At 37.7% G+C, this 24146-nt stretch overlaps 2 protein-coding genes across 2 annotated transcripts; both read left to right on the top strand.

Moving 5' to 3' along the window:
• The first annotated feature begins 2699 nt into the window (after nucleotides 1-2699).
• On the top strand, nucleotides 2700-4514 carry LOC114250422 (lipase 3). Its single transcript, XM_028184287.2, has one exon. It carries the CDS (start codon nucleotides 2718-2720, stop codon nucleotides 4398-4400), a length of 1683 nt encoding a protein of 560 aa, XP_028040088.2. The 5' UTR covers nucleotides 2700-2717; the 3' UTR covers nucleotides 4401-4514.
• A 1370-nt stretch (nucleotides 4515-5884) lies between these two features.
• Nucleotides 5885-22515, top strand: Achi (achintya). The gene is made up of 7 exons (XM_028184268.2): nucleotides 5885-6274; nucleotides 15684-15958; nucleotides 16908-17087; nucleotides 17575-17777; nucleotides 18138-18297; nucleotides 19347-19486; nucleotides 20134-22515. The coding sequence occupies exons 1-6, from the start codon at nucleotides 6127-6129 to the stop codon at nucleotides 19461-19463; spliced, it is 1083 nt and encodes a 360-aa protein (XP_028040069.1). The 5' UTR covers nucleotides 5885-6126; the 3' UTR covers nucleotides 19464-19486; nucleotides 20134-22515.
• Nucleotides 22516-24146: the final 1631 nt, after the last annotated feature.

Below are 24146 nucleotides of genomic sequence, written 5' to 3'. Positions count from 1 at the left end.
GACGTTAAGTACGCGGCGCTAAGTACGCGTTCTGTTTGACGAAGGCTTAAATCGCTCATTACAATACGACCGACGTAACTTGGCGAGTCTCAATATAGCTGCAGGTGAACTTTCCGAACCGTACTGAAAATTACCGAATTTATACGATGTCAAGAAAAGGGATGTTCAATATGCGTGTTTGAGGATATTGTTTAATCGATTTTTTTTCAAATTGATTAAATTTTAAATAAAAGAAATAAGTTTAATAAAAATAAAGTATAACTTCTTACGCGCGTACATAAGTACACAAAACCTTTTTTTTTTGGGCGAACAAAGCCGACAGACCTAGAAACCTTAAGTATTTAACCTTAATTAAGCATTAAGTCTCAATTGTGTTGTATACGATTGTCTCACCCTTGAAAGGGAACTTATTGCTTGGCAGTAGAAATACGTAGGGCAGTAGTACACACCTGTACTTATTCTTATTCTTTCTTTCCTATTACCGTCTGCTGGGGTGTAGAGCTCGAATCAAAATCTTCCATTTGCATCGGTCTTGGGCAGTTTGTTCTAGTTCCTCCCTCGTCGTGCCCAATACGCCCAGTTCCTGCTCAGCTCAGCGACGCCAAGCTGTTCAGGGACGGCCTCTCTTCTTTTGCCAGACACTTTTCAGGTGAGTGCTCTCTTGGATAGGTAGGTGGGCTTTATTAATGTGCGATTAATCCATCGCCCCCAAGCAGACATTAGTAGAGAGAGAGAGATCCTTACGCGGGCACATAATACACCTAGAAAAAGGTTTCATCGAGGCGTAGATTAAAAACACAATTATTGTTTAATTATTAGTTGATTTTACTGTGTGTATTAGTTGTGTATTGTGTGCTGCCGGTCATGACATATGGCGCTGAAACGTGGACATTGACCGTAGGTTTGGTCCGTAAGTTCAAAGTCACTCAGCGTGCTATGGAAAGGTGTATGCTCGGAGTTTCTTTGATGGATCGAGTCAGAAATGATGAAATTCGTCAAAGAACCAAAGTAACCGACATAGCCCTAAAGATTAGCAAGTTGATGTGGCAATGGGCCGGACATACGTGTCACATATATAGCTTATGTGTATGACATGTGTTTTTATTAAAAAATAAAATAAAAATACACTAAAGATACTTGGTTTTTCGCGGAACTATCGAATCTACATTTGAGCGTAGAAATACATAGTCGGTGTATAGCATATAGCATAGCCATGTTAGTGAAATATATTCTTATTAATAAACTATAGGCATATTTTGTTATCAATAACAATTACCAAGCTAAACGGTTTTTGAGTTAAGTTTCATCACGCTATTTTTTTCGATACGGAGTAGCCATTGCATACAAAACTTTTAATAATTGAAATTTTTCAAAAACTTCTTTGATTATGTGATATGAAACTGTTTTTGTGATTAAATAATATTGTTATATAAATAATCACTACATTTTTAACTAAAAAATCATGTTCGTTCATATATTTTCATTACACATTAATAATTTATAATTATAAACATAGCAAAATAAATTATGCAATGTTCGCAAAGTCATATACATAATTTAAATACTTTTACGCTTTAAAATGTAATGTATTATTTTCATTTTACTATTTCCGACGTTACAAATAGGCCAACCATTGATTGATTTGGAACTCTGCGCTTATGCTTAACGATTACGTTTCCCTGTGCTTCTGTTGCTGCCACCAATAGCGTTTAAGAATATCTAATAAATAATAAAGGTACTATCATAATCTATGATGAATAAAGGGAAATGATGAATAAAAGGCCTTTGTTTTTGTTATTAACGTTCTATATTTTTGAACAGGACCAGTCTACCGAATCGGAATGCGATACACCGCTAATCGCTTAGGTATTCTTCCACAGCAATTGTTGCGCTATGTACCTGTTCTTTTATCGTTTGTGGTACCCATAACACAAATGAAAACCCTAGTTTGGAGTCGTGGATATCTTTTAAGTTATAAATGTTGAAGATAGTAAAAAATAATTGACCCATTAAGTAAATGGTATCATTGCCATCGTGATGTGTGTGGTGCCTGCCGTAAATAATTAAAAAGGGCAATCATGAGCTCATGAGGTCTTCTACTCATACAGAATATTAAAAAACTCTAAAAAACTCCCTCTTTCGCATGATGCTGCTACACCCTGATATTTTTAAAAGTCTTGGGAAATAGGACTTTTATTATAACCAGCTTTGGTCACTAATCGAAATTCGACCGTCAGTAATCATTGACACATTGACAGTAATCATTGTTTAGACCCATTTTTCATAGTACATTTTTTTCCTATTTTGTTATTATTATTTCGAATAAAAATGACTTTAACCAAAATTGTTTTTTTGGCAGCCCCAAAGTTCGTCAATTGGTTAACAAACAGAGGGGAAAGTATTGCTTTTTCCATTTAAAAATGGACGTTAGTTTTATATACTCCTAAAAACAAAGAAATGAACGAACGCAAGAATTTTATTGCCACGAAATAATATCCCTGCCTAGTCTGATTTATTTACGAGGTCGTGAAGATATTTACTCCACACTAAAATAGTCAACGCAGTGTAAACGATTTTCGCTTAGAAAACACATAATGCTGACATACGAATCTGTTTCCGACCAGAGTAGGTACCGTATGAACAGTGCTGAGTTAGCGATTACATTTCTATAAAAGCGCACGCTTCTTCCCTTTACCTCACAATCAACTGTTGGCAACATGAAGACTATATACGCATTGCTGTGTCTGACGCTGGTGCAGAGCATATCCTGCAGCATCTTCATGACGAAACAACACAGTCATGATGACATCATTCAACACCCTCTGGACTATGTCGAACAGCAGATCCATCAGCAGAAACAAAAACTACAGAAGCAAACCTTGAACAAGAGGAGCCACCAGCACTCTGACTCGGATTCGGATTCGGCGTCTCGTGCGGCGGCGTCACATTCAGCCTCCCAATCGTCGAGTTCACAGAGCTCCAGTTCACAAGAGGATGAAACTAAGCACGTGCACGATAAGATGAACGTGAAACACCACTCGCCGATGTATTCTGTCATTATGAAACTCAAGAAAGAAGTTGATATCAATCACGGCGATTCCGTCGTTTGGAAGAATATAGAAATGGCCTCCGGCCCTAACTCGCCGGTTCAGACAGAGCAAGATATTGAGGATATTTTCGGTGACTCCCTAAAGACGTGGGATCATTTCACTGACGATGCAAAGAAAAATACCTTCCACGACGCTATCAGTGAAACTCAAAGGGAAAACAATGAGGACTTCCACCTAAACGCTACCGAGCTGCTCAAGAAACATCAATACCCCGTAGAAGAACACACGGTCGCCACCGACGACGGCTACCATTTGACTGTCTTGCGCATTCCACCCACGCACCAAACCAGGGACGATAAGAAGAAGCCGGTCGCGCTTCTAATGCACGGCTTACTCGGAAGCGCTGACGACTGGTTACTGATGGGTCCCAGTAAGTCACTCGCTTACATGCTCTCTGACGCCGGCTACGACGTATGGCTGGGTAATGTTCGTGGAAATAAATATTCCCGCTCTCACGTCAGCAAGCACCCAGCACTCAATGACTTCTGGAAGTTTAGCAATGACGAGATCGCTCTTCACGACTTACCCGCTATAATTGACCACGTTTTGGATATTAGCGGCCAAGAGAGACTTCATTACATAGGCCATTCTCAAGGCGCGACCACCTTCTTCGCTCTGATGTCCGAACAGCCTTCGTACAACGAAAAGATCGTTTCGATGCACGCGTTGTCTCCTATTGTTTACATGAATTATGTACGCTCGCCCCTCTTCCGTATGATCGCGCCCACGAGCAAGTTCTACCAATATATACACGACCAAGTCGGTCACGGAGCCTTCGAACCTGGCAAACACTTGATCGAAACCTTCGGCGGCGCCGCGTGCAGGGAAAAACTCGGTTGCAGGCACGTCTGTAACAACTTGAACTACGTCATATCGGGTATCAACGTTTACAACCAGGATGCGGATATAGTTCCCGTTGTGATGGCCCACCTGCCAGCCGGCACATCCGCCCGGGTCATGAAACAATACGGTCAGAATGTGGCGTCGCACGATTTTAGAAAATACAACTACGGAGCCGAAACCAACATGAAAGTGTACGGCACTTCGGAACCACCTAGTTACGACTTGAGCAAAGTCAGCGCGCCTGTCAATCTTTACCACAGCCACGATGCCTGGTTGGCTCATCCCAAGGACGTGGAGAAACTCCAAGAAAACCTACCTAATGTGAAGCAGTCTTTCGAAGTTCCAGAGCAACAACACTTCACAGACCTGGACTTCCAATTCTCGAAGAAAGCCCCCGATACCGTATACCAGAAACTGATGGAAAACATGCAGAATAATAACTCATAAATAATTACGTGTAAATAACGTTTGGTGCTAAATAAGATAAAATACATTCAATAAATTTAAATTTAATTCGTTTTTTTAATATTTGTGTTGCATTTAATAAATCCGTCCGTTGAACATGTGTTTTTAACTCTCATTTATTGAACCCAAGTATTTGATTAGTCAAAAAATTAGTTAATCTCACAATTTATGTACTTTAAGGATTGTGGTCGTGACAACGCCTTTTGCAATTTCAGTTTAAAGATGCATACATACTGCACTATTATTGAATAAACTAGAAACTTCATTATAATCGCCTTATCATTACCGTCACTGACTACTCGCCGAATCTTGAACACGCAGAAGCCAGTCACCGTCGACACCCTAGACACATCTTCTATCAGATCCAATAATCATTGCATCAGACACCTTCAGCTCTAACGCTAGGAGCAGTCTTAGAGACCCCGATAACCGGTGACACTTAACCGCCACAACCTAACCTTCAGCCCGCTATGATAGATGTCTATGAGCTCTAGTTAACCACTTAACACCAGGTGGGCTGTGAGCTCGTCCACCCATCTAAGCATTAAAAAAAAACATGCTTCTGACAGGCGGCAAGCCGTAGTCCACTGAGTTTCTCGCCGGATCTTCTCAGTGGGTCGCGATTCCGTTCCGATGGTAGATTCTGCGAAGCATTGCTCTTGTTAGGGCTAGTGTCAGCAAATTCTTTCAGATAGAGCCCGTGAGCTCACCTACCCGTCCACGCGTAAATGGAATAGCCCCCTAGGCTACCAGCGAATATGTAGGGGGGAACAAGTACGGCAATTTTTTTTCTAAGACAACTGAAATTTACCCTGTGACGCAATATTTAGTGCCGTTGACTCGCTGGTCCGGGAATTGACCGTGTGCGAGTTGTCCCGGAATAATTTTAAATATCATTTATTTTTATTTAAAATATCACTTCCACTAAATACCACAAGACGGGCAACAACATTCTTGTTGTGATGTTTATGGACTCTAAATTGACTTTTTAACTTTAACCATTTCAGGTTTACCCCTTCCAAACCAACCAACAAATCAGGTAGGTACTTATTTAAACTAGACGAGTACCACAATTTAACCTTTTAAAATAATGAAAAACACTGGTTTTACCGGTTGAAATTATTGCACTTCGTAATTTTATTCTTAGTTATTTTCTTGAGAAAATTATGTGTGAAGATGCATTAAAGTCTAAAATAATGGTGTTCTTTATGTTCTTTTAGATTCTGTATAAGTTTTTATTCAAACCACATTCAAACTAGTGCCAAAACAGTGTTGTCATTAACTAACTACCTCTATATGCAACAATTGTAAACGAACGAAGTTGAATATTTAAAAACAATCAAAAGATGGCAGTACGAGCGCTACAAAATTAAACCAATCAGATTGTTTGACATTTAAAACCCCACGCTTTGTTTTGACATTTTATGCACGCATCTGTCATCAAAGCGCTAACATGTGAGCGAAATGGAAATATAATTTCCAGTGTGCTAGATAGGGATAGTTGCGCGACGGCGCATTTAATTCCCGCCGTCTCCCGTTCGACAGTTGAGCTCGATTCCGTTCACAGAACGTAGTTCATGTCGATTATTTTTGTTTTTGTTGAGATACAGTGCTGTCAAATGTAATTTTATGTACTGAAAAAATCTAACAGTTGTGCTCAGTGGTCGAGAACCAAAACAAAGTGTTTGCATGGATTGAGTGATCAACTATGTTACCTCCCACGGCCGGTCTCTCACAAGAACAGCGCGACCGGACCGAAATGGCATTCCAACACCGACGTGACGTGAGGGAATTGACCCGAGAAATCATCAGGGACGCTCGCGTCGCTAACAGACAACAGTCCTCATCTCCTGGAGGTACGCCGGTCCAAATCAAACGACGCCACGTTTCCGCCATTCTTGTCAAATTGACATGATGTGTCAAGGTGACATTAACATGAAAACAATGCTGTTTTCGGCTCGAAATTACGATAAAAATAAGATGCGACCCCATTACTAATGTATACAAGTCAAATACAAAAGAATTTAGGTCTGTTACGTCATCAAAGCGTACGTTCTCAAGAAATAAAAATGGCGCCAAGTCGCCACATTGCTTATCAAACCTAGCTTTAGAAGACTTTTTTAACGAATCTATTCGAAAAAGTAGGTTAAATATCTTTGTTGTTTCCATAAATAAGCTTATGCTCTTATATAATATAACTGGTGCTGTAAAACAGAACAGAATTGGCACGTGTTCGGGTTATTTTTAGCTCGTTCATTAGCTACGTAATGTCGGCCTACATTGCATTAATCAAGAGAGTATTTTGTCTCTTAAATAACTTATAAAAACACTAAAATATTTCATTGATAACAACAAAAAACTTTGTTGCTGTGTTTGTTTTTGTTGAATTCATATTGACTTTATTAAAATGTCTAAATGACAGGAAATTGACAGCGGTCAAGCCATACAAGATGGCTGCTGTCAAACCATTTGGATCACGCGGTTCGCTAGGCGGCGACACTTTGATTGTTTTTCATGTTATTATTATTAATAAACTTTCATAACAAAAACTATTTGCACGCCTTGATATTTTTCAATCTAAACAGATACTTGCGGTTGGGTTTAGTTATCAAAATGTATAAAGTAACATACAGAAGACATATGGTAGGATTCTGATCTGAGCTCAAAAAATGAAAAATAAAATCCAAAACATAACTAAGACTGAAAAGGGAAGAACGGATCAGTGCAGGTTGGAGAGGTTGGGCATACACCCTCTTCACAAAACATAACTGGGGTATTGGACTCTTTATGAGTAAAATAATCATAAATGAAATTTTATTATTCTAAGATAGGATCATTTAGTTTAAAAATAAATGTTATTTATGCTTTATATTTCTCATTCAACACGAAAAGCATAAGATCTATTACAGATATTTAAAAAGTTAAGGTAATTAATTAAAAATACAATACATAACAGACCTTATATGAAATATTATAATATAAGGCAAATGGACTACCTTACACTTACCTGAATAATTCCATCTACTCTGGAACAGATACAAAATATTATAAGAGAATATGGATTTGACAAATGTGTAAATCAAACCCATAAAATAATAAATTGAATAATGTTGAATGTGATATATCCAAATAGTTTTAGAACACAAAGTGCAAATTCAAGCTATTTAATCATTATTATGTGCGAGTTATTTATTTTACATGCTTGATATTAGATGACCTATATCCAGACTGAGTATGAGGGTGAAACAGAAGGATTATAGAATATAAAGAAAAGAAACATCTTAATACATTTATAGTTTTTCAAAATATTTCCAAGCACCATTTGAGTATTAATGCGTATGATGAAACTATTAAGAAAAGTAGTGGACCCACTCGTTAGGATTCTTTTTGACAAACTTAAAGTGCCCCTTTGGATTTTCTGGAATTCTGAAATTATATTCCTTCAAAGTTAACAATGTTACTCCAGAAGATTCTGATCATTTGGTAGTTTGTATAGTTTATTTTGCTGACAAGCATTATCCTAATGAAAGATGATCCTATTGTGAAGATGCTGTTTTAGAAATGTATCCCAAACAGTTTTTTATCAAATATATGGTATTAACTTTGAATACACTTTGTAGTGACCTTTTTTATTGTCCCGCATAATCATGATGAAATAGGCAGTCCCAAAGATTGCACCAATTATCTTCTTCCACACGTAATGTTGTTTCTTCACTATTTTTGGAAGATTGAATCTTAGTACCATGATCATTACCAAAAAACTTAGGGTTTGTCACCTGTGATAATATCAAACACTTCATTGGAGATACTGCAGCTAAATATTCTCTATTTTCTCTACTTTTTTTTGATTGAAGGATTACCGGTGGTCTGAACACTTTTCTAGCTTCACCAGGACAGGTGGGCGAGCCAAGGCTGAGGGGGGGGGGGGGATATTTACGCCAGTTTTTTTTATTGCTTAGATGGGTGCAGAAGCTCACGAACCACCTGGTGTTAAGTAGTTACCAGAACCCATAGACATCTACAAAGTAAATGCCGCCACTCACCTTGAGATGTGAGTTCTAAGGTCTCATTTTTACAGTACAACGACTGGCCCACCCTTGAAACTGAAACGCATTACTTTTTCACGGCAGTAATACGAAGGGTGGTGGTACATACGCGTGCGGATTCGCAAGACGTGCTACCACCAGTAATTACGCAAATCAAAATTTTGCGGGTTTGATTTTTATTACACGATGTTATTCCTTCACCGCGGAAGTCAATCGTGAACATTTGTTAAGTCAAATTCAAATTCAAAATCATTTATTTCAACTTGGATGTCATCAAAAACACACTTGTTGAATGTCAAAATGTAAAAGAAAATGTTAACTCTACCACCGGTTCCAAAAAAAGCCACAGTTCTGAGAAGAACCGGCGAAACAAACTCAGCGGGCTTTTTTTTTTTTTTGTATTTTCTCAACTATTTTCTTTTTTTTTAAACAAGAAAACATATTTACAGTATACGAAAAAACAAGTCAAAAAAATACAATTCAAATAAATAATAATAATAATGAAAAATGAAAAGTGAAAAGGCCAGGAGCGAACGCCTCATTCAGTACTTTTTTTATTTTAGAAAAATTGGTACCCGCCTGCGGGATTCGAACAACGTTGCATCACTTGATACGAATGCACCGGGCGTTTAATCCTTTAACTACGACGATACGTATATTATGGTTATCAAATAGACTTACATACATGGCATACATGTATTGTTATACATTAACACTGACACTTCAGTGCATGTCCACAATGATGATGGAGTAAAACTCATAAATTCATAATATTTGTGTGGGAACTAACTGATTGTTGGGCGTATTATATTGACCGTGCACAAGTAAATGTCTCATCCTGTCAATTACTGCCACGAAGAATTACGAATATCAGCAGTTATATTATTCGGTAACCATACTCGTCGAACTCTTAGTATCCGGTAACCATACTCGTCGAACTCGGCAAAGAGTTCTCTCGGCAAGAGTTTCTCGCCGGATGTTCTCAGCGGGTCGCGATTCCGATCCAGCAGTAGATCCATTCGCGAAGCAGCTGCTCTTGAGTTGTTAGGTCTCCTTTGTAGGCGCTTGGGGAGCTGTTACCAAATCCCACTCCTGGCTGAGTCCTTGCTCGCCCACCTACCCTGATAAAACTGGAAAGGCCTCCGGGCCACCAGTAATCTTTCAAACATAAAAAACAAGTAATTAAAGTTATATAAATATGTAATATAGTTGAGAGCTGGCGTCTCAAGTTGGGTGGTGGTACTCAAACTTCGTAGTACATACCGGTAACTAAGTAAAAATCATGTCACTGAAGCTACAAAAACCTTTGTATACTTAACTTGCATCGTGTCGGATGATGCTAGCAGGTGGAGTCGCGTTCTTATATCTTAGTTACGTAATTGAAACGTCGAGATAATAGACAGCCAGCTTTTGTAATTTAAAACAATAGCTCTGAGTTGCTTTGTTCTGTAGGAACACAACTAAACTGATATAATTAAATGAAAGACTAGAATTAAATGGAGAGACTGCAGTAGAACATTGGATGTAAATCTATATTGACTTTTAAGTAAAATAAATGTATAAACGCTCCCATCATAATTCAACGCGAAAATACCGTTTTAACTGTATTGGCATTCACATTTAATCTGATTACTTGCAAGGTTCGACCCCTCATGACTCTGCCTTCTAAGTTTTGTTGAAATAGTATAGGTAATAAAAAAACACGTTCAAAATATATTATATCCCTTTTTAATTTTTAATAACCATACATACCATTTCTTTCCCATTTTCACTCCTAAACTATCAAGCCAGTTCGAAGTGTGGGATTCAGAGAGAATTAAAGTGAACATTGACGTCACTGTTTGGGTATAGTGTTTTCTGTGCTAACACGAAATTATATGCCATTCGGATACATTTTTACATAGTTATCGTAGCCGTCAATATTAGTTATACTGGTTTACTGGTAGTAGAACCTCTTGTGAGTATGCGCGGGTAGGTACCACCACCCTGCCTATTTATGCCGTGAAGCAGTAATGCGTTTTGGTTTGAAAGGTGGGGCTGCACTGTACTGAGACCTTGGAACTTATATCTCAAGGTGGGTGGCGCATTTACGTTGTAGATGTCTATGGGCTCCAATAACCACTTAACACCAGGTGGGCTGTGAACTCGTCCACCCATTAAAGCAATAAAAAAAAACTAACAGTGGCCTAGATTAAGCGGTGTTTTATGGATGATTCTTAAATTAAATAAATACGCGGAGCATTCTTTTAAGGAATACTCTATCGAATGTTTACTTAAGAGCAACAAAATAGGCTATATGTGATCACAACTACCGATCTCTTGCTAGACGTTAAACACATGATTTGCCGGATTTAGCTAACGCCCGAAGTAAGCGGCTTTTTAGAGGTTTTATGTCTTATAAGTATTCTTTCGGCGATATATCCTAGCTCGAATTTAAATTTAATTACATACAAATTATAATTTAAGATGTTTTAAATCTTTGACTTCACTCAACCTCGATTTATTGATTTCTTAATGTTTTACATTATTTTAATTCTTCAACTTATTAAACATTCCATTCGCAAGCAAAAGTCGACAATGCTATTTGTTGTCATGCAAAACCGCGGGCAAGGTCCGACTAATGTGTACGACTTAATTTACATTACGTTGTCGAAGTTCAATGCTCTGTGGTGCTTGGTGCGAATTTCTTAACGTTCTCGATAGCGTAAAAGTTAACTCACATTTGTATACAGTTGAAACAGCGCTCCTAGCGGCAAATGTAGGCAAACGCAGTAATGCGCTTCGGCTTGAAGGGCGGGGCAGCCGGTGTACTGTTGTAAGTGAGACCTTAGAACTCATGTCTTAAGGCAGGTTGCGGCATTTACGTTGTAGATGTCTATGGGCTCCGGTAACCACTCAACACCAGGTGGGCCGTGAAGCTCGTCCACCCATATAAGCAATATATTTTTTTATCCAAATGCATACACATTTGAGTTAACTTTTACTCTATCGAGAACGTTAATAAGCTCGCACTAAGTACAGAAAATATAAACGATTTAATTTCGTATTTTGTTCGTATTCTGCAAAAAAACATGAAACAATTTATGCTAGAATGAGATGGAAGCAAGTCACGCCTAGCACTAAACACGATTTTTTCTACTTAATCAGAATGTATCCTTGAAGGGATTACTAAAGTTCATAGATATAGAAATGACAGGAATTCCGCTTACCACCTTGAACTTTGAGGTTACTAGGCTGCACTAAAAGTATCGGGAATGGAATATTTCTACTGTTCCTGTCATATTAAAATCTTTTTAATTGAAAACTCCTTGGTTTTAAAAATCGAATACCATTTATTTATTTAAAAAAAGATTCTCGATCTTGTCACGAGGTTTTGTCAAACTTGTTTAGTCGTTGAGAAAATGGAATTGACTCGAGAAAATTCAAAAGCGATGATTTATTATGACTTTCGAAGTGGTTTAACACAAAAACAGTGTGTTGACCGGATGATTTCTGCATTTGGTGATGAAGCCCCAACCAAAACCACAATTTATCGCTGGTTTGCTGGGTTTCAACGTGGACGTGTCAAGCTCAGTGATGATCCTTGTCAAGGTCGTCCAAAAACTGCAGTCACCCAAGAAAACGTTGATGCTATGCGTAAGCTGATTGAGGAAGATCGACATGTGACATACCGCGAAATTCAGGCAACTTTAGACATTGGCATGAGTCAATGACAAATAATCTTGCATGAACAATTAGGTGTAAAAAAGTTGTTTTCCCGATGGATACCGCATTCGCTCTGTGAAGAGCAAAAAGCGGCTCGCGTTACTTGGTGCGTCAGAACTCTCGAAAGATTCCACGCAGGATCCTCAAATGCTGTATACAACATTGTATCAGGTGACGAATCCTGGATATACGCGTACGAACCCGAAACCAAAAACCAGTCACAAGTTTGGAAGTTCGAAAATGTGTTAAAGCCAACAAAAATTGTTCGTTCACGGAGTGTCGCAAAAAAAATGGTGGCCACGTTTGTCTCCAAAACCGGCCATGTTACGACTATTCCTCTTGAGGGACAAAGAACGGTTAATGCAGAATGGTATGCTAGCATTTGTTTGCCACAAGTCGTTTCTGAACTCCGTAAAGAGAACTGCAACCGCCGCATCATCCTCCATCACGACAATGCGAGTTCTCACACCGCGCACAGAACAAAAGAGTTTTTAGAGCAAGAAAACATAGAATTATTAGACCATCCGCCGTACAGCCCCGACCTAAGCCCTAATGATTTCTATACTTTCCCTAAAATAAAGAATAAATTGCGTGGACAGAGATTTTCATCACCTGAAGAAGCTGTGGACGCCTACAAAACGGCCATTTTGGAGACCCCAATTTCCGAATAGAATGGTTGCTTCTATGATTGGTTCCATCGTATGGAAAAATGTGTCAAATTTCGGGGAGAATACTTCGAAAAGCAATAAATACATTTTTAAATAGTAATGTTGTGTCACTTCGTTAATTCCCGAAATTTTCAGTGCCGCCCTCGTAGTATCAATTACATTGGTACAAAAGACGCCCCTCCCCCTCTCTTTAAATCAGAACGCGCTCACGCATCAATAATCATATCTTTATATTTCAGTCGATCAATTGTCCGCTTTGGCAGCATGCTCCTGCATGTGAGCTTTGCGTTCTCTAACTTAATCTACTCAATAATAGGGTTGTTTCCTGTATTAAATGTTTTTTTTAATAATTATTAACGATCGTATATATGATTAATTAATGGTAGGCAGGGGCTTGACTCGGCCCCTTGGCATTGCTGAAGTCCATGGGCGGCGGTAACCACTCACATCAGATGGGCCGTACGCTCGTCTGCCTATAAGGGCAATAAAAAAACTGTCCTTTTCTAGTACGCGTAGCAAAAAACCTTGTAAAAATTAGACCAATAGTTGTCCGAATTGTACAGTATATAGGCTGTTTTAATCTAAATAAAATACATAAGAAGAATTTAACGAGAATTTCTATTAATATTAAAGATACGATAATTATTAGAAGATGATAGATATATAGTTTTATGAAAGATTATAGAACTTGTAAGTGTAATTGTTTCGGAATACTCTGAAACTTTTCCGAAAAACATTGTCAAATTTCAGCGAATTTACACAAAACCATAATGAATTAACCACCTAAACCTTTCTCCTTGAACCGCTTCGTTGATTTAGGAAAACCATAAGAAAATCCGATATCAGAAGAGTACATTGTATTATAATAAATATGAAGTGATTTTAAAGCCGCTTTGAAAAATTCGAAACATTATGTGCATCATTAATACTGAATTATTTAGAAAAAGCAATACTAACAATAATATTAATGTTAATACTTTACTCCTTAAATAGGGCTTAACATTTTTCTAAATTATATAAATAAAAAATAAAACAGCATATCCCTGCTACATTATTTTCTTGTAAACATACATTACGATTCGGGTCAGTCGGGGAAAGTATTGTAAACAACGACGGCCTTGATTTAATTCTTGCGTCACCCTCGCTAGTACGTTGACCCCGCGATCGATAAAACTCCCCCCACTCACAGTTCCGCGTCATAAAGAAACGCTAATTTAATGCTCACTCATGATTGATGACCATGAGTCGATTGATACATTACCGTTATAGGGATATTATTATTACTAGCGGTCGTGGAGTGGTCGAAATTCGACCATAATTAATTTAAATTATAACTTTGAAGGTTATTAAGGTTGTATTATCAAAGAACATACTTATATAATAACAGATTTCACCAAGGTTACATTATAGACAAATAATATTAAGACAAACAATGTTATTCTATTCTCAATTCGAACACAGACTTTAACATTAAACAAAAGTATATATGCGTGTGTGTGTTTCAAATACACAGTAGTGTGTGTAATGTTTTTTTATTGATTTAATGCGTTATACTCAAATTCCTTTACTGTCTCAGCCTGTCGTCTTTGGAATAGCCTTCCCCCGAGTTTTCGTGAAGCATGTTCGGTTGATGTTTCCAATGTTTCAATGTTCAATGATCAATGTTTTTGTGCAATAAAGAATTTTCAATCAATCAATTTAATATATTTGTATGCAAAATTACAAAAGAATTGCATTCTGCACTACTTCTCTATATCTATATATTAATACGTGAAGCAAAAACTTTGTATCCCTTTTTACGAAAACTGGGCGGACGGGAGGAGTATGAATTTTTCCACACTTATAGAGAATATAAAGAAGAAGTGCACATTTCTAATTTTATTTTAAATAATGCATAAATGATACATTAAATCAATAAAGAAAACATTACACACACTCACATGTATTTGACACACACGCATGCTTACTATTTATTTATTGTAAAACTTTTGTTCTTGACGTCTGTGGTCAAATTGAGAATCGATTAAATATTGTTTGTCTTTATTAATATTTTTCTATATTGTAGTCTTGGCGTTGAAAATACAATCATAATAGTGTACAAACTTACAATTCCAATTAATTATAGTCGAATTTCGACTACCGCGGGACCTCTAGTTCTCTATATTTGTGGGGAATTTTACACTACTCCATACGCGTAATACTCGTAAAAAAAAATTGCTTCGCTGATGAATATATAGATTTCTGTGTAAATAGTCGTATGTCGGTATGCGAGTCGGGTTGACCAGGTGAACACTTTGTACATGTCGTGCACTCAGAGGATATATTTTATCTATCAAGTGGATACAATATATTGAGAGGCGCAAGGCTGCTCTTGCTTTAAACGACATTTTTGCAAATTTACAGGAAAACCATTTAATGTTAAAAACTTGGAAAAAAAAATCGTAACAAAAAAAACCATCTTTAGCTCTTTGAATAGGATAAATTTGATTGAAGTTCAATTAAATACATTGAATTGTTGATATTAAATACCGAATACGCTTCAGGTGGTCCGTTCGCTGCTTCGCTTCGAGTAGTTCCGATTACTAACTGCCTTTGTGTCATCTCAGCAGTGCTTTTACAGTCGACACGACATCCCTTAGATTTATCGAGAACATTCTGGGCAAGTCGAGTAGCTTCGATGTGTTTTTCCGCTGACGATAGATGGCGTTGTACTTCACGAGCGTTCTCGATGTTACTAGTTCTTTTTAATATTCGTTTCTGCTATTCAGCGATAGATGGCGTTACTCTTACCGGCATATTATTACCAATTAAACCAAAACTTATAATACCTTTGTTTATTTCCACAGTAAGAAACCGTTTCCCTTCGACTTCATCGACGGACGAAAATGAGAGCGGCACAGACGGCGAGGCGGACCGGTCGCGCCGGCAGACCATCCTCCACGGAGTCTCCGGCATGCAGCCCCAGGGTCAGATAGTGACAATACGGAAACGTCGAGGGAACCTCGCCAAGCATTCGGTGAAGATATTGAAGCGATGGCTGTACGACCACAGGTACAACGCGTACCCGAGCGACGCCGAGAAAATAGCGCTCAGCCAGGAGGCCAATTTGAGTGTCTTGCAGGTGAGCAGAACGAATAAGCACCTCAAATTAATTTAGAGTCGTCGTGGCCTAAAGGATAAGACGTCCGGTGCATTCGTGTTGAGTGGTGCAACGGTGTTCGAATCCCGCAGGCGTATACCAATTTTTCTAATGAAATACGTACTTAATAAACGTTCACGATTGACTTCCACGGTGAAGGAATAACATCGTGTAATAAAAATCAAACCCGCAAAATTATAATTGGCATAATTACTGGTGGTAGGACCTCTTGTGAGTCCGCGCGGGTAGGTACCACCGCCCTGCCCATTTCTGCCGTGAAGCAGTAATGCGTTTCGGTTTGAAGAGTGGGGTAGCCGTTGTAACTATACTGAGACCTTAGAACTTATATCTCAAGGTGGCGCATTTACGCTGTAGATATCTATGGGCTCCAGTAACCACTTAACACCAGGTGGACTGTGAGCTCGTCCACCCAACTGAGCAATAAAAAAAAATATCTTGACACGATTCTAAGAGAGTATATGTAATTTCGTTTAAATGTGACTAGCTTACAAAACCTTAAAAATCCGAAATGGAGGTAGTTATAAAAAAAAACATGGACAGTAGCGCACGACATTTCAACAATTAAACTGCGGGTGTGTGTGAGAGAGAAAACGAATAGTTTCATTTCTCTTTATCTTATAGATCTTAAAACTTATTTGCTACGTTATCTCAAAGGTGACTTCGAAGACAGTTTTATAAAAAACGTTGATTATCAATAGTGCCTAAAGAAAGAACGACAAGGTGTTTACAAACACAATAAAAAAGGCAGTGGCTCTCAAACCTATTTTCTACTACACACCGGTGCATCGCTCAACACGAATGCATCGGACGTGTTATCGGTTAGGTCGCGACGAGTTCGAACGACTGGGATAGCTTTTAGTCAAGGGAAATTAATGAATGAATGGTTTTTATTGTTCCTAATCCGTGCCAGGTATGTAACTGGTTCATAAACGCGAGACGTCGCATCTTGCCGGAGATGATACGTCGCGAGGGTCATGATCCGTTACACTACACGATCTCACGCCGCGGACGGAAACAACCCTCGGGTGCTTCCTCCAGCGCGTCCAATTCTGGAGTCGTTGTCGCTTCTTGGGACGGCGCTGATGTTGAGGTAAGACATAGAAAGGTGGTGGAGTTTGTCCACAACAGGACAGACCTCTCATGTTATTCAACAAAAAAGTACCTGCAAGCATCTGAAATATACAGTCGTTTAGTGGGTAAGGCACTAAAAACACCTTTAGGTCCATGATCAACTCCTAACACCTACAGACTGTCAACTCACACAGGTTCCGCATACCCCCTAGATGCGAAAACCCTGTATGAGGTTTGGCCCTTACCAGAAATAAAAGCATATGTAACCAGTCAAGTTTCCACCAGCTGCCAAGTTGATAAAATATGAGTATTTCTCGAAACACTTGATGAATAAATCACTTCTGATCTCTATTCTATTCAAAATGTATTGATTTTTATGGTTTTCAATTATTCATCTGAAATAGTGTTAAAATTCATTGAAGTTATGAATAACTAAATAATTTATTTTAAGTTAAAAACAACGATTGTTTCAATTCTCGCATTAAATCTATTTACACCATTAACAGAATGATCCAGACCGCAGCGCAGAGCAAGAGTACACTGATGGTCTACTGGTGTATCGTAGTGAAGGAGATGACATTGCAGACGGTGAAGAAGGCTACTCCTCCAGTGCGGTCAGCGAGGAAGAAGTGAAATACGATCCTTCTGTGTGGCAGTCGGTCATCAGATACGGACCAGAAGATAAGGAGATACATCCCGCTGTCAGAGGGTATGTTGATATTTTTAAAAACTGACAGTTACTGTGTACTGATGCTGTTCCTTTATTTAAACCCTGGTAAAACAACAGTATAATTATATTTCTTTGAACTATAAGATAACATTAATTAATTTTGTGGTCCAGTAATTTTGGTAATCAAATACCAGTATATACAAGGGAACTGTTTTCGTTACCTATTCTTGGCACGAAAATTAAAACTAAAAATATTTAATATTCAACAAGTAATGTGTATGGAAATTATTAATGCTTACTCTATTCTAAGAGTTACAGGTTTGAACTCAGAGGGCGCCCTCCTCCTGATGTTACTATTATGCACTTATATTATACTTCAATTTGTTTTTGTATTTAAAGTACGGCGTCGGCGGTGGTGACGGTGCGCACGGCGGAGGGGGCCGTGGAGGGCGACGGAGAGGGGGGTGAAGGGGAGGGAGAAGGCGGCACGCCGGGGGGCTGGCACCCACAACTCGCACATTTGCCGCAACTGCCGCACCCGCTCAGGAAACGGCTGCAGGCATGTATACCGATCACAGCCACGACTCTTGTGCTCTATTGTTCAACTTGAAACGGTTCTATTTTTTGTTTTGGTCACAGACAAATTGAGAAATTTTAGTTTGTAAATTAAACTGAGAATTTATGTAAAATATTATTACGCGCTGGAGTTCAGGATAAATAAAAATTCTACCGAAATACAAATTCACACTCTATTTAACTTAAAACACTTGCCTTTAAAATTCTCAATTCACTTCTTCCGCTTCGCTTCAGGTGATTCATTCGCTGTTTCGCTTCGAGTAGATCCGATCACTAACTGCCTTTCCCTGTAACGCTTTTATAGTCGATACGAAACCCCTAGTATTATCGAAAACATTCCTGACAGGTCGAGTAGTTTCGATTTGTGTTTCCGATATTTGATAATAGATGGCGCTGTGCTTATCGAGCGTTTTCGGTTTTACTAGTCCTTTGATGTTCGTTTCTCCTATTCGACGATAGGTGGCTTTACTTTTACCGGTGTAACAGTATTTCATGACAATTGAAAGACTTTTTGGCGGGAACGCGAGGAGTGAAATTGTGTGATTTGTTTTATTTTATCTATTTAGTGTTTCTTCAGGGTTAAATGTCTAATAACGGTGGTTTATTAACTGTTTAGTATCTATGAAAGTGCAAAAATGTGGGAAAATCAAACAAAGCCACTGAATGTAACTTCTCGGTATCCTCCAAAAAGTCCACTGAATAAGTCTCAGTAAATGACTAACATTTTACTGAGATTATATTTCATCCCATATCATCTCGTCTCATTTCCTTTCATTTCATGCAATGTTTCATATTAATCAACTTCATTTAGTAAAATCATATTTTATATAAAAAAAATTTTTTCATTAAAATTAAAATAAGACATGACCTAAAGGTCTTCCTTTAGGTCATGTCTTATCACTCTTACTAACTAAGAAGTTACCAGGTCATAAAATTCCTTTAAAAAAAACCACGACTATTGATGTCCGGAGCCGCGAGCCGCACGAGGGTTCGTTGCCTGGGGGCGTGGCTGTGACGTGGGTCGTGTTGCAGGTGGTCCCGGCGGCGGGCGAGGGCGAGCGCGACAAGTTCAAGTGCCTGTACCTGCTGGTGGAGACCGCCGTGGCCGTGCGCCAGCGCGAGAAGGAAGCCGACGAGCTGCCCGTCTAGTAGCGGTACCACCACTCTCGTCTGTACGTACCTTATCCTTACCTATATCCACGGTGAAGGAATAACATCGTGTAATAAAAATCAAACCCCAAAATTATAATTTGCGTAATTACTGGTGGTAAGACCTCTTGTGAGTCGGCGCGGGTAGGTACCACCGCCCTGCCTATTTCTGCCGTGAAGCAGTAATGCGTTTCGGTTTGAAGGGTGGGGCAGCCGTTGTAACCATACTGAGACCTTAGAACTTATATCTCAAGGTGGGTGGTGCATTTACGTTGTAGATGCCTATTGGCTCCGGTAACTACTTAACACCAGGTGGACTGTGAGCTCGTCCACCCATCTATGCAAAAAAAAACCAACATTATCAAATATCAAATTCGAAATCAAATAAATAAATATAAATATTTACCAACAATCACGCCACGTTAACTGGTCCCGTGATAAATTCGTAAAGAACTTGTGTTACAGGTACCAGATAACGGAAATAAATGTAAGATTTTTATTATACACATACATATATTTAATATACATCCATAACCCTGGAAAATACATTTATATTTATCATACAAATATCTTCCTTTTGCGGGATTCGAACCCGCAACCCCCTAGTGTAGTGACCATGTCACTTACCACTACACCAGACGGCCGATACACATTTTTTTTTAACTTACAGATGAGAGAATGTTGTAAGAACAATGAAGAAAGAAAAAAAAACAGTAATCTTCCACATTTGTACGTAGAGAGACGCACCACAATATTATTATTATGATGTCATGTTATAAATTATATTAATCGTATGTTGTAAAATGTTCCTGTAATAACGAACGTAGGTTGTATTATTGTATATCGGAACCGATTTTTAATTATCGTGTGCTTATCGTTACGTTACACGGCGACGCGTCTGAATATGTAAACGGAGCTCCGATACCTCGTAGGTGGTAGCTTCAAGACTATAGAACTTTGTGAAATATACTGTAAAATTAACATAAATATATAAACATTAAACAAAAAAATATTAGCATATTAACTAACACGTTCACCACGTTAGTGTTACGTTGGTCGCGTCAAGAGAATTGTTATTGCAGCAATGCCGTCGCGAGTTATTCTATAAATTTATAGTACATATATCTCTAACATATACATGATATAAATATTTTTAAAACATCAAAATGAAATTCGTGTTCAATACTTAGTTATTAGTGCACTGTCGCCTCTTTCATACACTTGATTCGATTCTAAAAGACGAAAATGCAACGGAATGTTAATTATGTTTAGCAAAAAAAATTATCTATAGCTTGTAAATCCTAGAATCGACAAATCGGATACTCATAACAAAACCAGTCTTGTGAAGTAGTTGTACAGTGATCATAAAGAAATTAATCGATCGCTACGTTCGTGTAATATGTATCAAAGATTTGTAATGAAATCGCTGAAATTCGTTTTGTTTATCGAAGTACCCACCAATTGATCCAGAATGTGAAATTATGAGGTAAATAATTGTGTTCGGCAGCGGAATTAATGCGATAGATCATACAAAATCAAAGGACAGAAATAAAAAATATATGAGACATTTGGATCACGTTCAGCTAACATCCTTTAGGGCAAAAACACAACATTTATCTCAAGGTAACACAATAATAAACACTCCTATTAAGCAAAACGAATTAATCTTTAATTTTCATTGCAAGTGGAACACCTCCTCAAAGCCACATCATCCATTCGCGATCCGTTAGAACACATTTTATCAACGTCCGGACTATAGTGTACTACGTATTACTTAATGTACGTTTTGGCCCCAAATGAGGTCACACGTAAGTCGCGTTCATTTGATTCTCTAAATATTGGGCTGAAATTTTTAACTATTGACTCTGTTCCTTTATAAAATGCAATAAACCTAATTTGATGAATTAGGACAGATATTATGTACTTCTTCAATAGGAGAGGATGCCTTGCCTTCTATTATAGCTATGTCCAAGATATGGCAATGTTTATAAGCAATATTATAGGTGTGCTAGTCTACAGATAATAATGAAACAACACACATAAAACATACTGAAGTGTCTTTATACAAGTTGATAAGTTTTCTACTTAATCCTAACTAATTAAATTATTATAATTAAGCAATGGATTGTCGCCAAACACAGCTTGCTCGTTGACTGACTTTGATCGGAATTTTATACAAATTTTAACACACTGTCTTATTAATAATTGATTCCAAAGTAAAGTTGGTAACACTAATTATTGTGTGATTTGTTTCTTAAAAATACTTTATTTTTCTTCTTTTCTGTTCAAATGACTGCTATTGGCAGTTTTATATTTTATTAGATATTATTTATTATTATCTGGTATTTAATGTGTTCAAATAAAAAAAAAAGGTATAGGATATGTATTTTGTAACTGGAAACATTTAACCAGTACTAAGTAACGGTTAATTATCATTTGATATACAACTTGATTTATATTAAAATCATCCTAGATATATTTTAATAAGTTCATGAAGCTATTATTAAAAATTCAAGTCGTAATTTAAATTTCAAAGTATTATCAACAAAATTTATTTTAATTCGAATATATGCAATACGATGAGTATATTTAAGCGCAATATTTTCCGAGTAATTTCTTTGTGCGTTGACTTTGTAATTTGGTTTCTCAGTAGATGTAAACTGTGAACAGGAGAATTATACTATATTCAATGGTATTTTTTCTATTTAGTTTAATTAATAGAAGATAGTTTTTAGTTTTAAAGAAATAAAAAGCATATTTTATAAGAATGAAGGTTTATTTGTCTATAACATGTCGATTTTAATATTTAAGCGCTTAGTTCTCTTATAATTCATAAAATGGCAACACTATTAATACAAATAAAAATAATGGCATAGTTAATGTTTTGTTAAGTGGTATTTTTTAACTTACAATTGACAATATGTATGCAATAAGTCAACATTTCTTTAATTTTACCTGAGTACAATAAAGTAGAGGTTATATTTCGTTCTCAACTTCTGTAAATAATTGTGTAAGTTCTTTTTAGCGAATAAAATAAAATTGACAAAAACAATTGTTTACTTTTTAATTGTAATCAGTGCTATATACTGGGTTGATGTGAATAAAATAATACATTATATAAATACACATACATGTTAATTTATGTATAAGTTACTTGGACGTTTTGGAAAATAAAACTTCATTGGAACAACCCTCTGTTGAAACTGAATACAGGGTGTGAAAAATCTCGACCTTCTCAATTACTAGATGCTACAACTCCAACTTATCACTCATGGTAGACCGTCTTGTGATCACGGGTTGGGGCCACCACCCTGCCTATTTCTGTCATGAAGCAGTAATGCCTTTTAATTTGAAAGATGTGGCGACTGTTATAGTGAAAAACCTGAGACTAGAACTCGTGTCTCAAAGTGGGTAACGGAACTCGCATGTTGATGTCTATGGGCTCTTGTGACCACTTACCCCGGTTGTCCTGGAGGTCGTCCTCCCATTTTACAAAAAAAAAACCACGTTGGTAATAGTATTTTTTGATTTTGTTATTTCTCTATGGCTGGCAATAAACTCTAAATTCAAATTATGAATTTTCTTTTAAAAATGTGAACATCTATTTTCAAATTCATTTGTTTTTTGATTATTATTTTGTATTCACTACGTTTGTATGAATATGGACATCATAAAAATACGAGTTGATAATTATGGAATAGGTACGTGCTCCGTCACGATAGCAAGGCCGCACAAACCAAATAGTACCAGCAGTGTCAGATGTGTACGGTGAGGAAAGGAACTGTGTGCTTAGTGCGAGTTTTTTAACGTTCTCGATAGCGTAAAAGTTAACCCAATTTTGTATGCAGTTGGAACAGCGCCCCTAGCGGCAAACGTACTGTTATACGGGACTTTGAAAAAGTCCTTTTAAAAAAGATTTTATTCGAAGATACAAAAATTCTACTTGGAGAGAGTGTGGCTCATAGTAACGACGCAGGGTGACTGACTTCGAGCCAACGGGGCTCTAGTATATGTTAGGCCGGAAAGTGCTGATAGAGGCACTTTTCGGTCTTAGGTAAATTAATTAATATACTAGGTAATATTATAACAGTACGCAAGCGATCCCATTCCATACAAATATGAGCTAACTTTTACGCTATCGAGAACGTTAAAAAACTCGCACTAAGCACACAGGATACAATGATCAGAAGCACACGAATCTCCCGTTAGCCGCTCGTTTCCAGTGCTCCCACACGACAACATGCGATCTCACATGGCACAATATAGAGTCAGATAGACGGTCTCTAAGCTACAAATGCTAGAGTCGTGTCTTGCGTCATCCATCCTAGCCACTAGTTCTGCGCGGACAAACAAAAATCCAATAGCCGAGAGGCAGAGCAGAAAAATTATCACTGTGATGCCAGAAATTACAATGGCAAAATACCATTTGCCACATTTGAACTGAAATAAAATATTATTTATAATGACTGAGTTTCCATACACTAAACAGCAATTTCGTAGGTAAAACCTAATTTAAAGCCATGAGGGCTATTTCATGGGCCACCTAACTGTAAGTGACTATTTATTAGCATTGTCTAAATCACCCTTTCCCAAAGTGGGCGATAACGCCCCCTTGTGGGGCGCTGCAGGCCTAAACAGGGGCGGTAAGACACCCAGAAAAAAAATTAGGGGCGTTGTGTAGAA

This window comes from Bombyx mandarina, chromosome 19 (assembly GCF_030267445.1).
Source record: "Bombyx mandarina strain Sakado chromosome 19, ASM3026744v2".
NCBI classification, from domain to species: Eukaryota; Metazoa; Arthropoda; class Insecta; order Lepidoptera; family Bombycidae; genus Bombyx; species Bombyx mandarina.
The sequence above is the reverse complement of the archived record's forward strand: the minus strand, read 5'-3'. Positions and strand labels throughout refer to the sequence as shown.

Bases quoted from the DNA above. Each gene is read 5' to 3' on its own strand.
- LOC114250422 (XM_028184287.2), top strand. From the start codon at position 2,718: ATGAAGACTATATACGCATTGCTGTGTCTGACGCTGGTGCAGAGCATA.
- Achi (XM_028184268.2), top strand. From the start codon at position 6,127: ATGTTACCTCCCACGGCCGGTCTCTCACAAGAACAGCGCGACCGGACC. The intron at 6,275-15,683 runs GTACGCCGGTCC...TTATTTCCACAG, and splicing joins ACAGTCCTCATCTCCTGGAG to TAAGAAACCGTTTCCCTTCG. The intron at 17,778-18,137 runs GTATGTTGATAT...TTGTATTTAAAG, and splicing joins ATACATCCCGCTGTCAGAGG to TACGGCGTCGGCGGTGGTGA.